This window comes from Amia ocellicauda, chromosome 22 (assembly GCF_036373705.1).
Source record: "Amia ocellicauda isolate fAmiCal2 chromosome 22, fAmiCal2.hap1, whole genome shotgun sequence".
Lineage (NCBI taxonomy): Eukaryota > Metazoa > Chordata > Actinopteri > Amiiformes > Amiidae > Amia > Amia ocellicauda.
Window position 1 is genome coordinate 2482576 of NC_089871.1, and position 15687 is coordinate 2498262.

The 15687-nt window shown below is 51.8% G+C and overlaps 1 protein-coding gene across 2 annotated transcripts in view; it reads left to right on the plus strand.

Annotated features, from left to right (window-relative positions):
• Positions 1–15687, plus strand: part of LOC136718452 (bridge-like lipid transfer protein family member 2) — a 28346-nt gene that overhangs the window by 7682 nt on the left and 4977 nt on the right. The window contains exons 9-36 of one of the 2 annotated variants that reach the window (XM_066696199.1): positions 75–199; positions 314–381; positions 564–700; positions 995–1113; positions 1816–2009; positions 2549–2972; positions 3196–3401; positions 3719–4829; positions 5011–5202; positions 6518–6720; positions 7170–7288; positions 7533–7753; positions 7880–8070; positions 8189–8288; positions 8454–8653; positions 8911–9214; positions 10376–10533; positions 10718–10924; positions 11088–11187; positions 11529–11711; positions 11862–11983; positions 12218–12373; positions 12610–12731; positions 12885–13065; positions 13595–13681; positions 14790–14900; positions 14993–15128; positions 15556–15683. In XM_066696199.1, coding sequence (XP_066552296.1) covers positions 75–199; positions 314–381; positions 564–700; positions 995–1113; positions 1816–2009; positions 2549–2972; positions 3196–3401; positions 3719–4829; positions 5011–5202; positions 6518–6720; positions 7170–7288; positions 7533–7753; positions 7880–8070; positions 8189–8288; positions 8454–8653; positions 8911–9214; positions 10376–10533; positions 10718–10924; positions 11088–11187; positions 11529–11711; positions 11862–11983; positions 12218–12373; positions 12610–12731; positions 12885–13065; positions 13595–13681; positions 14790–14900; positions 14993–15128; positions 15556–15683 — 5605 coding nt within the window. The remainder of the gene's footprint in view (positions 1–74; positions 200–313; positions 382–563; positions 701–994; positions 1114–1815; positions 2010–2548; positions 2973–3195; positions 3402–3718; positions 4830–5010; positions 5203–6517; positions 6721–7169; positions 7289–7532; positions 7754–7879; positions 8071–8188; positions 8289–8453; positions 8654–8910; positions 9215–10375; positions 10534–10717; positions 10925–11087; positions 11188–11528; positions 11712–11861; positions 11984–12217; positions 12374–12609; positions 12732–12884; positions 13066–13594; positions 13682–14789; positions 14901–14992; positions 15129–15555; positions 15684–15687) is intronic. The other variant, XM_066696200.1, reaches the window with a different exon arrangement.

A 15687-nucleotide genomic window follows, 5' to 3' on the forward strand; every position in this document is an offset into this window, starting at 1 on the left:
AGTCCAGGATGGCGTGGCAGGATCTGTTCTCACTTGCAGCTGCTGTGATGTCTTTTCTCTCCTCTCCTCCCCAGGCACTTGAACTGGACCCTGAAGTCCCTGCAGCTGCTGTACAGTCGTGAGGATGAGCAGCTGCCTCTGAGGAGCTTCACTCCGGAGCTCAGCTTCCCACAGAGCACCATGGAGCTCCTGCTGGAAGGTCAGTGGGGCATCTTTAGGCACTATGGGGGCACCCGAGGGGTACTATGGAACAGTGTGTCACTTTATGGCACAGCGGATCCCTGTGTTAACTGCTCTTCCTGTTTGTGTGCAGATGGGCTGCTGCTGTCTCAGAGCCGCCAGCGAATCATCTGTCTCAACACGCTCAGGACGGTCCTGCAGGTGGGACGCGCGTTCATTCCTACATTCCTAATAGCTAAAAGCAGCCTAACAGTAATGCAGCAGCTTTTTGAGTGTGGATGAGTCTTTGCCACTAAAGACATGGTGGAAATGTACTCCACCCTCGTCGAAATGCATATGGTGTGTTTGGTTTTATGGGTCTCTCTCCCCTCTCCTGTCCTCAGGTGACCTCCGTGGACGTGTCCGGCTCGATCACAGTCAACACCTGCATCATTCATTACCGCCACCAGGAATTCTCCCACTGGCTGGCTTTGTTGCCCTGGAAAAGGCTACTGCGTAAAAAGGCTGCCCGCAAGAAGAAGTAAGACTCCCTTTTCCTTCTGCGGCTGAGAGGGATGGTGATCATAGCCCTCAGGTCATCGTTGGGGCTTTGCACTGGAAGATGCTTCACATCTAGCGCTGCATGGAGCGAGAGCTGCAGGAGCTAATATTGCTGAGTCCGCTCTGTGTGTGGGGGAAGTTTGAGTAGTTCCCTGGGACCCTGTAAGGGGTTTGCCTAATTGCCTTCCATCTTATAAGCATTTCTTATTGCCCCTCTATGATGTTTGTTTCTCTTAAACGCATTGGTTTCCTGTTCTCTCTGTCTGTCCTGCAGGCGTTTCCCCCAGCTGGATGCCCCGGTCATGGTCAACTGCTCGGTTTCCAACGTCAACGTGTCGGTGCAGCTGGGTGACACGCCACCCTTCGCCCTGGGTTTCCTCTCAGCCAGCACAGGTAGGACGGCACAGCCAGGGCACAGGGCACTACCACAGGGTCGTGTAAGGCCGGTGAGAACGGCTAGCATACCAACCTGAACTGTGAAACATCTTTATACCAAACTAGGTTAATCATTATTCTGGATACCTTAAAGCCAACAAAGAAAACACACACTATAGTCTTATTCAGAGATTTTGGCTGCACCTAAAACACAAAGCCTGGGAATCTTCCCATCAATATCACGTTACAAATTATTACAGATTTGGACATTTCTCAGGTTTTGCAGCGCTTTCTTTGTTCACTCCGCATTGCCAATGAGAATGTGAACCATACCGAAATTCATTAGAAGCTCCAGGATTATTTATTAATAGTTGCACGGTCAAACCTCCTTTGCAAACAAACCAAGCCAAACGCAGCCTGATTAGATAACTGCGCCGCTGACTAACAATGGGCTTTTGTTAATGGGAAAGTAGATAAGGTACAACATTAATTCAGTCAGTGCAAAAAAACAATCGTAAAACATTGTGTAACATCATTGTAGTACTTCCTCTACACACCAGCACTTTTACAAGCACAGACAAGGTGTAGTACCTGGGGGCTAGTTTACCAAAAGCGTGCAGCTTGTAACACCTGACACGTCTCTAACCTCAAGTGCGCTGGCAGCGTTGTGTCCCTCCCTGCGGTGTGTAACAACCTTGCCCTGTCCCGTCCCGTCCTCAGAGCTCCAGCACCTGATGGACATCTCCACCGACCCCCAGAGCCTGAGGACCCAGAGTCTGCACCGACGCACCTCGCTCTCGCTGGACCACTTCTGGTGGCGTGTGGGCCAGGGCTCCCACATCCAGCAGGCTCCCCACCCCCCCGGAAAGCACGTCTGGGGGGAGGCCCTGATCCTGGACTCCCTCACCCTGCAGGTAGCGCCCCCTCCCTCACCCTCTCAGATGCCATCTTTGAGTTTTGCATTATTTTGTAACAAGACTAGACTCATGTCTGCAGAGAAAAGGCAAAGTCATCAGTGTGCTGTAGGCCAGAGGTAGACAACACCAGGCCTCGAGGGACAAACAGGGATTTTGTTTGTCTACGTACATCAGGTCTTAATAACTTAATTGCAGTTGTATTACAAGGAGAAGTCAAATCACCCTGTTAATTCTAGGTCTTAATCAGTTGCTAATTGAAAGATACTTCTGAAACCCTTGAGGACTGGAACTGCCTACCCTTGCTGTATGTAAATTAAGTCTTTGGCATTTTATATGGCATAGGCCCCTCACTGTCCTACTAAAAGACATGGAAGGCAAGAGAAAACCAAATGACCAAAACAGCCATTATGTTCTCCTTCCCAACAAACCATCTATCTGTGTTTGTGTGTGCTCACTATCAGACTTGCATCCCAGTGCATTTCCTCTCCAGGAGAAGATTGTTTGAGTGTGTCAGGTGTTAACTTGCAGTTTCTCAGCTCCAGATCTGGGGCCCCTCTATAAGGAACCGGGATGTGGGGAGAATGCTGCACCGCACTCCGGCACGGGAGCTGGGCCCTGATTGTGGCTCTGTCCTTTTCCAGGGCAGCTGCAATATTCCCCAGCTGGAGTCCAGCAGCCAGTCCGAGACGGTCTTCCTGGAGTCCTGCCTCAAGGGGCTGCAGGTAGAGGTTTCGGAGACCTGCGCTCAGTGTCTGTCCCACCTGGTGTCCTTGCTGTCCCGAGACATTGAGCAGAAGCCTTTGGGGCCGGAGGACCCCCAGGCCCAGCCCCTGCCGGAGCCTCTCCCTGAGGGCAGGGAGCAACCCGCCGCTGCCCACCCCACTCACCCCCCACCTGTGCTCTTCAGACTGGAGTGCAGTTTTGAGGATGTCAATATGTTCTCTCTCTCCAACGTGGCAGGTGATTGACCGTGGCCCTCGCGCTCTTTTTCGCTCGCTGTCCTGTGTTCCCTACTCCTACTACTGCCATGCACTTTTTCTTCTCATCACTCTTTCTCTCACGTCTCGCTTCTCTGTTGGTCTCCCATTGTGCGTTTGTGCAGATTATTTTTTTTTAAGATGGTTGAACTGTGAGCGCTTTCTAACTCTGCTGCTCTGTCTCTGTCCCCGGTGCCCCGTGCTAGGAGCTGTGTCTCTGCGTGTGGACACGGTGACGGTGGCGGGCACAGCGGAGAGCGCCCGGCTGTCTTTGCGGGGGGTGTCGCTGTCCGTAGTGAAGTCGCTCACGGAGACCATGCAGCCGTGCTGCCCGGCGGTTGAGACCCCCAGCCCCCTCCTCACCCTGGCCGCGCTCACCACCTACTACCATGCCAGCACATGGGCCCTGGAGGTATGCATATACACCTGCTTCCACAGAGCAGGGCACTCTTGGCTATCTGTCTGTTTAACTACATACCATGACCTAACAACATATTACAGTGAGCTATCCCAAAAATCAAGCATTTGTTGGATTTTCACATAATCCCTTGTTCTATGACCCTGCAGGATGCGTCTGTGTTGGTGTGTGCTCTGATTTGTGCTTGGTGTTTGCATGCTGTCGAGTGTAGTTTGGTATTTTTAACTTAGATGGCCTTGTATTCAGATTCTAAAATAAAATGAAAGCGTCAGTGCTTTGTTCTTTTTTTATATCTCTTTTCCTAATTTTAGATCAAGTGTGAGGAGGAGCTGGGGTTGCAGTGGACTCCAGTAGATCACATGTTCCTGTACCATCATTTTATGGAGTGCAGGGGCTGCTGGGACACTCTGGCCAGCACCCTGGGCCGGGGCAATCAGGAAGACCAGGGTGCTCAGGGGCAGGAGCAGGAGCAGGAGCAGGAATGTGTGGAGCAGCAGACCATGGCCGAGAGCTGGGCGGCAGCAGCGGCGCACAGGAAGATCCTGAGTGTCCACCTGCAGCTAGGGAGCACCGTGCTGACGGCCTTTGTGACTGAGGACAACTACATCCGCCTGCGCGCCGACCGGCTGACCGTGACACGGCACGGGAGCGCGGTGCACCTGCAGGCCCCGCACCTGGTCCTCAACTTCGATGGCAATGACATCTTCACCTTCACAGGGGCTGAGGTGCAGATGCTGCCTGAGCTGGAGGAGATGATCCTACACCGCAACCGCTTCCCCTTCCTGACCACCCAGCACAACCGCACCTGGGTGTTCACCGTGCCCAGCCTGGCGGCGGAGTTCCCCTACCAGTACGACTTCTCCAACACCTTCGACAAGGCCATCAACGTGCAGAAGTGGCTGAAGACCTTGCACCGCCGCTCCCCGGCCGCCACGCAGCCCGAGCCCTTGCCCCCAGACCTGGTGTTAAAGATCAGACAGTTCTCCTTCGTTTTCCTGGACGACGTTTTCGAGATCAAGCTCCGCGACAACTACGAGCTGATGAAGGACGAGAGCAAGGAGAGTGCCAAGAGGCTGCAGCTGCTGGACAAGAAGGTGTCGGACCTCCGCAAGCAGCATGGGGAGCTGCTGCCTGCCCGCAAGATCGAGGAGCTGTACACCTCGCTGGAGCGCAAGCACATCGAGATCTACATCCAGCGCTCCCGCCGTCTCTACACCAACACTCCCATGAGGAAGTCCCTGCTCACCTGGACCATGTCCGACCTGGAGGTGGTGGCGCTGGCTGACCAGTCCCTCCACGGGCCCGAGCAAGTCAAGGAGCAGATGAGGGACATCGACAGAGTCAGCCCCTTCCCCCGCGACGGCCTGCCGCTCGTGGTACAGTGGTGCCGCGCCGTCCACTTCAAGGTCACTGCCTTCCTGGGTGAGTGAAGCAGGGGCTGAGAGGGGGTTGTGATGGGGAAACGGTCCCTGGGTCTTAAAGTCTTTCACGTCCTCTCTGTCCACACAGTCTCTCTTCGTGGGTCTGTCTCTGATCTTTCCCTGCCTTTTTTTACACTGTGTTCCTCTCCCTCTGTGTTCATGGTCCCAATGTGTCTATGCAGTGCGCATCCGGGACTATCCCCGCTACTTGTTCGAGATCCGGGACTGGGAGCTGTGGGGGCGACTGATCGGGACGGAGCAGGATGGGCACCCCCGGGCGCGGCGCCGGCAGACCGTGAAGCTGGGACAGCCCTGGGGGGACGTGACGGTGGAGAGGAACATGCCCCCCCTCAAATTCTACTACGACTTCCACTGTGAGTGCAGCAGCAACTTGGGGCCCTGAGAGCAGTTTCCCATATTGTGTTCCCAAGAGAGGGCCATTCTCACACTGAGATCATCCCTACCTGTTCAAGACCGATCCGTAGGAAAATAACTAATTCACTCACTTTGGCTTTAGTCACAGCAGTCTTTCTAGTTGTGTATCTAGCATGTTGCAACTCCAAACTTGAGATCTAGATTGGGAAGTTGTAGGGGGGAGATGGCTTACAGTCTCCCATTTGAAAGTGCCAGGCCAAGTTTTTATGATACACAGCTTGCAAGGCTCTCTTTTATAACTAGGGTTCCTGAAAATTTCAAAGAAATCATGAAGTTGACTGCTTCCCGTGAATTTACTATTATTGTTTTGGTTACTTGATATTTTTTCACATGACAAACACTGCTGTTTGAGGCACTATGTCAGAATCAGCAAAGATACCATTTTCTTTAGATAGAGGATCTTTGGTGTCAGTCTCCTGAATTTTCTTACTACAGCAACAAGTTAAAAAACCCATCCCGGAAATTAGGCTGGGATGCCGTGTCAATCACCAGCAGCAGTTTGTACTGATTGAAGCTGTTATGTATTTTTTATCCACAGCAACTCTCCGTCTTTGCCACTGGGTACCATCCCCATTTTCGCTTACAATTGCACAGCAGAAATCAATACATACAAACATGCTGCTGAAAAAAGATTTTATTTGAATGCAATGTCATCTAAGACTAATTTACAATGTTTGCTTAACAATTAAAGTTTAGTATTTATTGTTCACTGTATCCAAAATGTAGCTTTGTAAATTCCCTTTTTTTGGTAGCGATTGTTCAACATATTTAAAAACACTTCTAGCTTAACAATGTTTAGTTGGAAGTTACAGGGATGTTAAAATGTTTCAATTCTGAACGATGCTTTGGTATCAGAGTGATGTTCATGACCTATACAAAAATATTAAATAACTTCCTTCAAATTTTGTGACACTCCGTGTAATTGCTTGGCTCTGTGATCATTTGCAGCAGAGCAAGTGGACGTTTTTTCCTAGGCCTCCATAAAGCAAGAATGATCACAGATAAATTATATTTTTTGAAAAAACCCACTGTTTGAACACATGATCCTCTGAGCAGATGTGTATCTGTGTTACTATCAATTATGTAAAAGCTAGGTGAAGTACCTTGCAAAACTGTATGACAGGGTTTGTACCTGCGTCCGAGAGTCTTTGTATACGACTGCGTGCATGTTGATGTGTGCATGTCTGTTCCTACACGCAACTTGTCATTCGTGTCCTGACCCATTGAATGCCTTGCTTCCCTCTCCCCCCGCAGCGGAAATCTCCTTGTACACCATTGTGTGGGGCCCCTGCTGGGACCCAGCCTGGACTCTGATCGGCCAGGCGGTGGACCTGCTGTCGAAGCCCACGGCCGACCCGAGCCCCCCGCTGACCTGGTGGGACAAGAGCAGGCTGCTGCTGCACGGACGCTGGGTCATGGACATCGACCAGGCCAACCTGCACCAGCTGGCAACCGAGGTCTCTGCCTCCCACTGCCCTGTACTTAGTCACAGGCCCCTGTCTTAGTAAATGGGAGCAGCCTTGGCAGAGAGAGAGATAGTAATAAGCCTATGGCGGAGGGCCAAGGAGACTCACAAAGACAGTGCTGTGTGGTGGCTGGGCCATGTCGACAGCAGCCCTGGTCTGATGCTGAACTTCACGGACAGATCTGCATGTCGTAGCTGCAGTCTTGTGGGGAGACTGGGAACTGGCACAATGTTTGAGGCTGCAGAGTTTAATTTGGCAAGCCTATAGGTCTTTCTAGATGAATCTTTGCATCTGTATTTGATCTCTATTACAGTAACGATGCTTGATCTGATAGAATTACACTAGAGGGACTTCAGTGTTAGGACTCTACCTTTTTATTGGGATTTCTACCTGCAGGTGGCATTCATTAAAGCTGACTCTGTGCATGCTCTGTGTTGCAGGACCCCTATAACACCACGGAGAACATGCACTGGGAGTGGAATAAGCTGAACTTCGACTGGAATCCCGGCCAGTTTGTGTTCAAGGGAGACATGGACGTCAATGTCAGGACTGCTTCCAAGTACGGGAGTACAGCAGGGGGCTAGACTGGGAAAGGGGCTGCGATTCTGAAGCTGGAAAGGGGACAAGTGCTGGGTTCAGTGAACATTTATCTGCCCTGATTCTCCCTTCCTGTCAGTGCAGTGTTGTAGAAGAAAACCACACTTTCCCTTTATTTTGATATCAAAATCTAATGTCATTAGTTTGACAGGACTATTTTTCCAGGTTCGTGTTCCTGAATTGTCTGTACCGTCTCTGCTCTCCAGGTACGATGACTGCTGCTTCCTGCACCTGCCCAACCTGTGCATGACCCTTGACCTGCACTGGCTGTGTCACGGCAACCCGCACGACCACCACGCCGTGATGCTGTGCTCGGCCGAGAGCGTGGGGGAGGTCACCTCGGGGCAGCCCCACGACTCCTACAGGGCCTTCCGCTCTGAGAACCTCAACCTCTCTATCACCATGGACCTCAACCAGCACCGCGGAGGTGAGGGGGGGTGGGGATGAGACTCAAACTGGGGGACGGGGGCAATGTCGAGGGTTGAGGAGGTTGGCCGTGTTGAGTGAGAGTCCGTGCTCCGTGTTAACGCTGTGCTGTGTTTTGGTCCCCCAGAGCCCTGCCAGCCCCGGATCCTGCTTTACAGCAGCACTCTGCGCTGGATGCAGAACTTCTGGGCCACCTGGACCAGCGTGTCGCGGCCCATCTGCCGCGGAAAGCTCTTCAACAACCTGAGGCCGAGCCGAAAGAAGCTGGGACAGCACTACAAGCAGATGTCCTACACGGCCTGCTTCCCACATCTGCAGGTGAACTGCCACAATCACAATCTGTCACATCTGTATCTCATCACCAGCGCATTCCACATCTGCCACAGTTATTATACTCCTAAGCATCAGACAACATCTGTGTATTGTTTCCTCACAGGTGCATTACTGGGCGTCCTTCGCTCAGCAGCGGGGCATCCAGGTGGAGTGCAGCAAAGGGCACGTCTTCACCCGCGGCACCCAGAGACTCATCCCACAGGGTGAGGGGGTTACTACTGAGACAACGGCCAGAGTTCATTAAACTGATTTAATGAAATCATCTTGTCTGATACACAAGACGCTGCAGCTCACAACATTTGAGAAGCAATTCAGTAGGAGTCATAATGCTGTCCCTGACTTTGTCCCTGTCCCTCCCTGCCCCCCAGCTGGCACAGTGATGCGCCGCCTGATCTCAGAGTGGAACGTCACCCAGATGGTCAGCGAGCTCTCCCTGGTCACCGTCCACCTCATGGCCTCCACCTGGGACGAGACAGCCGACCACCAGCTCAACGCTCAAGTGAAGAAGACCCACCTGCTGAGCCTGTCCTCGCTCAGCTACCAGCGCCAGAGCAACCGCATGGAGGAGGTACCGTCCCGGGGCCACGCAGTGGGTGGAAGGGGGGCAGCTCTATGACTTTTTGCTCATCAATCAGTATTTTAACTTAAGTAAGGAGTTGCCAAACTAATTCCTTTGAGGGCCTTTAATGTCATCTGTTCGACGTTGAGCACAATTAGTTGCTTAATTCAGTGTTTTCTCCAGCACCATTCTTGGAGATTAACCTTCCAGCCATGGTCTGACTTCCAGGCCTCACCATTAACTTTAAAATTATCACTGCCTTGCAGGATGTGTCAGCCAAGGAGGAGGGCAGTGCCTTCTACACCCACAAGCTGTGCCTGGTGGACCTGCGCGCCTCCTGGACCACCACCAACCGCAACATCGCGTTCGGCCTCTACGACGGCTACAAGAAGGCGGCCGTGCTCAAGAGGAACCTGTCCACCGAGGCGCTCAAGGGGCTGCGCATCGACACCCAGCTCCAGTCCAAGAAACTCAAGCGCACGCTGTCCAACTACACCTCCAACCCCACCAACCCCGTCCCCGTCACGCCCGCCGTTGCTGCCAGCCGGGCGGAGAAGAGCCAGAATGAGGGTAGGTGTCCACGGCCTCCGCCCACCTTTCCTAAGGTTCAAAGGTCATGAGGGGAGTAAGGTGAAAAAGCTTGAACAGACTAGCTTGCTGTGTGTCTTTAGGCCGGTCTTTAACTCAGTGTAAGTCTGACTTTAAAGGGGTCAGGAACTGAGAAATCAAAGTTCCCTTGATCTTTTGACATATAAGAGGTAATTGTACTATAAAAACATCCTGTAAGTTTCAGAACTCAAAACTTTCTCGTTAGTCTAAAAACAGCATATATTGAAGCCAATCTGCAAAAACGACAGGATGTGGAATGTGCCACTATTACGTAATAGTGTGGCTAAACCCCGCCTCCGCAGAAGATCAACGCCTGCTTCTACATTACTGCCTGCTTAGCCCCGCCCACCGATTCACGCATATAGTAGGTAAATAACGACAGAGGCAAACGCAGGTCTATGCAGAAACCAAACGATAAAGATGCTCCGAAGACAACAATTGACAAGTTTTTTACTTTAATGAAAATGATGGACAATGAAAATAAGAACGACAGCCTGACAAACGATGGTACATTCATTTATACTTCGTTTACATGAAGCAGCATAAATTATCCTTTGTCAGATATAACTGTATTAACGCCTAGTATCTAAACTTTATATGCAACAACCAATGAAATTATAAAACGTGTAATATGCATAAATGTTAACAACATAACGACACAAACCGTGTCTTCGGCTAAACTCTAATATAATGTAATAGGCTAACTACCTCACAAATACATAAAGTATAAATCTAAATAAAGATTATTATTTCCCATGCTGTCACAGGCTGTAGTATCCTCGCCATTTGAGGTGCAGGTTCGTTGTCTTGTGATTCGGGATCAGACTCTGGATCAAACATGTTTGGCTGAATTTCACCGGCTGCCATTTCTCAACATCGGAAATTTTCTAAACAATTCCACACGTGTACTGACGGGGAGTTGAAAATGTTTAAATATGCAAAACTGTTAGCAAACTGTTAGCCTATTCAAACAGTGTGTTCCGATTAAGGGGGTCAAAACAGGACAGAAGATAGCCTATTACTTCTAAATTATGATGTTTTTCGATGTAAAAATCTTGATAACAGTATAAGTGGACCTCGGAGGCAGTTCATGACCCCTTTAACATGCCGGTGTCTGCACAGGGACCTCCATGCTGCAGAAGCTGATCGAAGAGACGGACAAGTTTGTGGTGTTCTCCGAGGAGGACGCCGGCGTGAGCGACCAGCTGTGTGGCATCGCGGCCTGCCAGACCGACGACGTCTACAACCGCAACTGGCTGATCGAGCTGGTCAACTGTCAGGTGTGTCACGCACTCACAGGCACGCGTGCACACACTCACAAATACACACGGTTGCCTCTGCTTGCCACATCATTTTTATAAACTGTATGCCATATTCAGACAATTGACCATAGTTGCGCACTGATTCATGGTGAGTTGGGTTGCGATCACGGCGAGTTAATGGGTATGCATCTGTGCTCATCAGATGATGCTGCGGGGCACAGAGACGGCGGGCTGCGTCCTGGTGTCGGCTGCCAAGGCCCAGCTGCTGCAGTGCGAGCACCACCCTGCCTGGTACGGAGACACACTCAAGCAGAAGACCACCTGGACCTGCCTACTGGACGGCATGCAGTACTTCGCCACCATGGAGCCCAACCCCTCGGAGCAAGAGGACTGGCAGCTCTGGCTGGAGGTCTGACCCACTGTCTCTTCATGTTATCCAACTGCTCTCTGTCTCTCTACTGGTCATGTGTCTGTCCTGCCTCTGTCAACCCCCCGCGCTCTCTCTCGCTCTCGCTCTTTCTGTCGCTATCGCTCTCGCTGTCTGACCTCCCGCTCTGCTGTGCCACCCACAGGTGAAGAACATCGAGGAGCATCGGCAGCGGAACATGGACTCTGTGCTGGAGCTGATGGAGAGCGGCCAGGCGGTGGGTGGCATGGTCAGCACCACCACAGGTGAGACTGGGGCCAGAGCTCTCACTGAGTGGCACATGGACATCTTAAATAATGGCCAGTTGAGTGTGATTGAATGCACAATGAAGTCCATATGATTGGGGAGGGGGGTAAAATAGAATTAATTGTTCTCCAGATGTTCTATAAATTATACCATCAAGCTCCAATGAGAGAAAAAAAACAAAAGGTGGAAGTTACAAATCTAGTTTTTCTTCCAAAATCCGGTTCCATCCCCTTCACTGATCTCTTATCTTGGCGAGTGTGGATATTGCTGGGAGAGCCTGACCGTTATTGAGAGCCCGTGCCGGCCTGTTAAGCTGCCCCTCTCTGTGCCGTGTCCCCAGACTGGAACCAGCCATCTCAGGTGCAGCCCACGCCGCAGGTCCAGCGCATCATCTCCCGCTGCAGCTGCCGCATGTACTACATCAGCTACAGCCACGACATCGACCCCGAGCTGGCCACACAGATCAAACCACCCGAGTTCAACAACTGCCATGAGAAGGAGGACCTGCTCAAGAAACAGGACGGTGAGAGCATCTGCCAGCCCTCCACCAGACCCCTAGTCTCCTATCCCCACCCCCCACCCTCAGCTCAGTTTTGACAAGGCCTTCCCCTGGGGCCGGAGAGTAGTCTTCCCTGGTGAGTGATGCCAGTGTGTGGCTGTCTGTGCTTCGCAGGCGCCGTCGACACCTTCACCCTCATCCACCACGACCTGGAGATCTCCACCAATCCCGTGCAGTACGCCATGATCCTGGACATCGTCAACAACCTGCTGCTGCATGTGGAGCCCAAGCGCAAGGTGAGGCCCAGTAATTAATTAAGCCATTGAATGTCCTTTAATCCGATGACCGCTGCGTGAGATCTTTCTCTCAGTGGGCCATGTCAGGATCAATTCCTCTCTTTTGTGTTGGTCTAGATGGTGTTTCTCCACCATCTGACCATGCCTGACCAACATCTCCCTGTCTCTTCTGTACTGTCCTGTCCCTTCCTCTTCTGATATGTCTCGTACCTTGTGCGTGTTGTGTGTGTCCAGGAGCACAGTGAGAAGAAGCAGCGGGTGCGCTTCCAGCTGGAGATCTCCAGTAACCCTGAGGAGCAGCGCAGTAGCATCCTCCACCTGCAGGAGGCAGTACGCCAGCATGTGGCCCAGATCCGCCGGCTGGAGAAGCAGATGTACTCCAACATGAGGGTACGGGCCGGCACCGCAGCACAGAACACCCATCACCCCCCAGCACAGACCAGCCAGCCCCCTATAAACCCCTCTCACTCACAGTACAGACCACCATCCGTGCTGTAGCCCACTGTACACTCACAGTACTCCCCCTGCTCTGTATGAGCAGCCCTGGCCACTTAACGCCCAGGAACAGGGAGGTGTGGGCAGCGCTGGTTGCCCCTCTGTGACTCTGTCCCGTGCTGTGCTCTCAGTTCCTGCAGGACGAGGTGAGGACCGAGGAGCTCTCCGACATCAACCTAAAGCTGCAGAACCAGCTGAACCAGGAGAAGACAGACATGCAGATGAAGAGTGAGGAGCTCAACATCCTGATCAGGTGAGATGGATGTCTCTCATTTTAAAGTGTGATGTTGTGCAAATAGAGCTCATTTTGAATTTGAATTTGAAGTACAGTTCATCCTCATCATATTCTCATGCTCAGACTATCTTGTTTCTCATCCTCTCCCTCTCCTTCCTCCCCTGTTCTCAGGTGCTTCAAGGACTTCCAGCTGCAGCGTGCCAACAAGCTGGAGCTGCGCAAGCCCCCGGAGGATGTGAGCGTGGTGCGGCGTACGGAGATCTGCTTCGCCCAGGCCCGCTGGCGGCTCACTGAGGAGGACGGGCAGCTGGGCATCGCCGAGTTGGAGCTGCAGAGGTTCATGTACAGCAAGGTGAGCCAGGGCTGGGGAAGGGAGGGGGCAGCGATTTAGTTTAGAGATTTGAACTGGATATTTATCCATCAACTCCCATAAGTCCCACAACTATTGCTTCAGACATAATGTGACCACAGCCCCCCAGGACCACCCACTGCTGCCCAAGTGGGCTTCCAGTTTCAATCCCAGCTGAGCTACTGCAATCGGATCATCCGTTTACTTCATTAGTCAAAATTGCCATGGTCTCTTGCTCTCAATCTGCAGTTATTATTTACAGATGCCTCTTAGAGCAGCAGGCCGGGGCCTCAACAGAGATGGGACTGACAACGATTTCCCTGATCACGGCTTATTAGATAATCGTAAACAGCTGGAGATTTCAACTTACACAAAATAGTTTGAAGCACTTGCATTCTCTCATTGTTTTTGTGAGTTAGACCACTGAAAAAGGCCAGGGCTGAGATCCACTGTTTTAAAAGATCAATTCCAGTCTCAAGTATTAGTATACTGGTGTGTTAAAATAACCTAATTTTGCGTCCCTCTTCCGCAGCTGAACAAATCAGACGACACGGCAGAGCACCTTCTGGAGCTGGGCTGGTTTACCATGAACAACCTTCTCCCCAACGCAGCCTACAAGGTACTGCGGCCGGGCCCTCCGAGCTCCCCTAGAGCACGCTTAGCTGGAATTGTGCTCACAGTAACCCCAGTTTTAATGGCTCTGAAACGCAGGCGAGTGTAAATGTTCACATAGTCCCGAGGGATTTCCTGTGGATCTGTTCAGTTCAGAAGCAGTAGCATTCACTGTCAGTCTCTTAAGTGTCTAGAGAAACTTACACTCTACCTGCAGCTAAATTACATTTGTGTCTTAGGGCTTCAGACAGCCGAAGGGACGTCTGATTAGGATGTGAATGTGATTTTGATGTGCTTCCTAGCAGCTGTTGGATGGCAATGTCAGAAACCCAATTCACTGAGTGGGAGAATGCCTTTGTGTGGGGATTGGTACTTATACCTGTGTCGGTTCCCGCAGCCCCACGAGTGTTTGTTTAATTTCTATTTGCTTGGTTTCCCTTGTGCAGCATGTGCGGGTATGTATGGACTCGGTATCTGTCTGTACTGTCCGCCTGCCACCGTTCACCTCACCTCCTGGATCACCCCCCGCTCTCCGTTGCTTCTGTATCCATCTCTCTCTCTCTTCTCTCGCGCCAGTCTCCCTCATCTACATCTCACTGCCCTTAGCCAGACTGTTTGTCCATAACCATAGTTCTGCTTTCTGGTAGTCGGCCCTTCATTCACACAGCGCCGCATGTCGCCATCCTGCACTGTCACTGTGTTTTGTTTTTCGGAACATTTCTGTTCATGGATTCAGTTCGAGACTGAATCGGGAAGTAAGCCTTTAAAATTGGCCTCTTTTATATTGAGATGCACAGCCGTTTGTAATTCAGTGATCGTCCCGGGATGAGCGACACTGTTGTGGCTCTGCTGGGAGTAATTGCCTCATCATTCACCTCATCTCCTGATGCTGTGCAAGAAGTTGGCTGCAGACACATTTAAGATTCTTGTAAGCATGCCCACAAAGAGGAGTTGGAAGTCACTGGCATCCCTCCTCTCCTTTAACCCCTAAGCATCCGAACAGCATCACAGAGGTTCCAGCGTAGAGCACGGTGAGGGTTTCTCTCGCTGCTGCTGTGTAGGAGTGGCGCTGTGTGCTCGGTGGCCTGAAGGGCGGCGCTGTGTTGTATTTGCAGGTGGTGCTGCGGCCCCAGAGCCCCTGCCAGTCGGGACGGCAGCTGGCCCTCCGCATCTTCAGCAAGGTGCGCCCCCCAGTGGGAGGGATCTCTGTCAAGGAGCACTTTGAGGTGAGTCAACCTCCTGCCCAGAACGTGTCTCTCTCTCTGTCTCTCTCTGTGTGTCTGTCTCATCATGTTACAAAGTGTTCCTGTCCCTCCAGGTGAATGTGGTGCCGCTCACCATCCAGCTGATGTACCAGTTCTTCAAGAGGATGATGGGATTCTTCTTCCCAGGGCGCAACGTGGAGGAGGAGGATGTGGGAGACGAGGAAGACAAATCCCGGATGGTCACCACAGGTACGCCACATCAGTGCAACCCTGAGGCCCCTCATCCCTTCATTCCCACAGCTGCCTTATTTATTTATTTTTATTTTGAATGTCTTTTCACTTCAGTAGACGAGCACGTGTGGAACCTAAACTCTCCAAATGGAAAACCAAGCAGTTAGAGGAGATGAGGTCTAAATGACAGTGATACCCAGTTGTTGTTTTCATCGTAATGTTTTCCGACCTCCTATTCTATCTCTTCCAGAATGCAAATAGATAGCCTGAAAATAGGTCTGTCACGTGGTCCCCAGCACTGCGGATAGTCTGCTGTGTCCTTGGGAGTAGGACACGTCAGCCAGCTGTAGGTCGTGAATGAGTGCGAGCGCTGCGGTGCTGTGTGGTGTGTGATCCGTGTGTTCAGCTGTGCTGATGCCCGCTGTGACCCCTCCTCTTTCGCCAGGGGTGCCCGTGGTGAAGCCGCGCCAGCTCTCCGAGGACTCGGTGAGCGCCCTGGGACCCAGCAAGGGGGTCGCGCAGGGGTTAAACCGCACCGCCGGGGTCAGGAGGTCGTTCCGCAAGCCCCCCGAGGTAC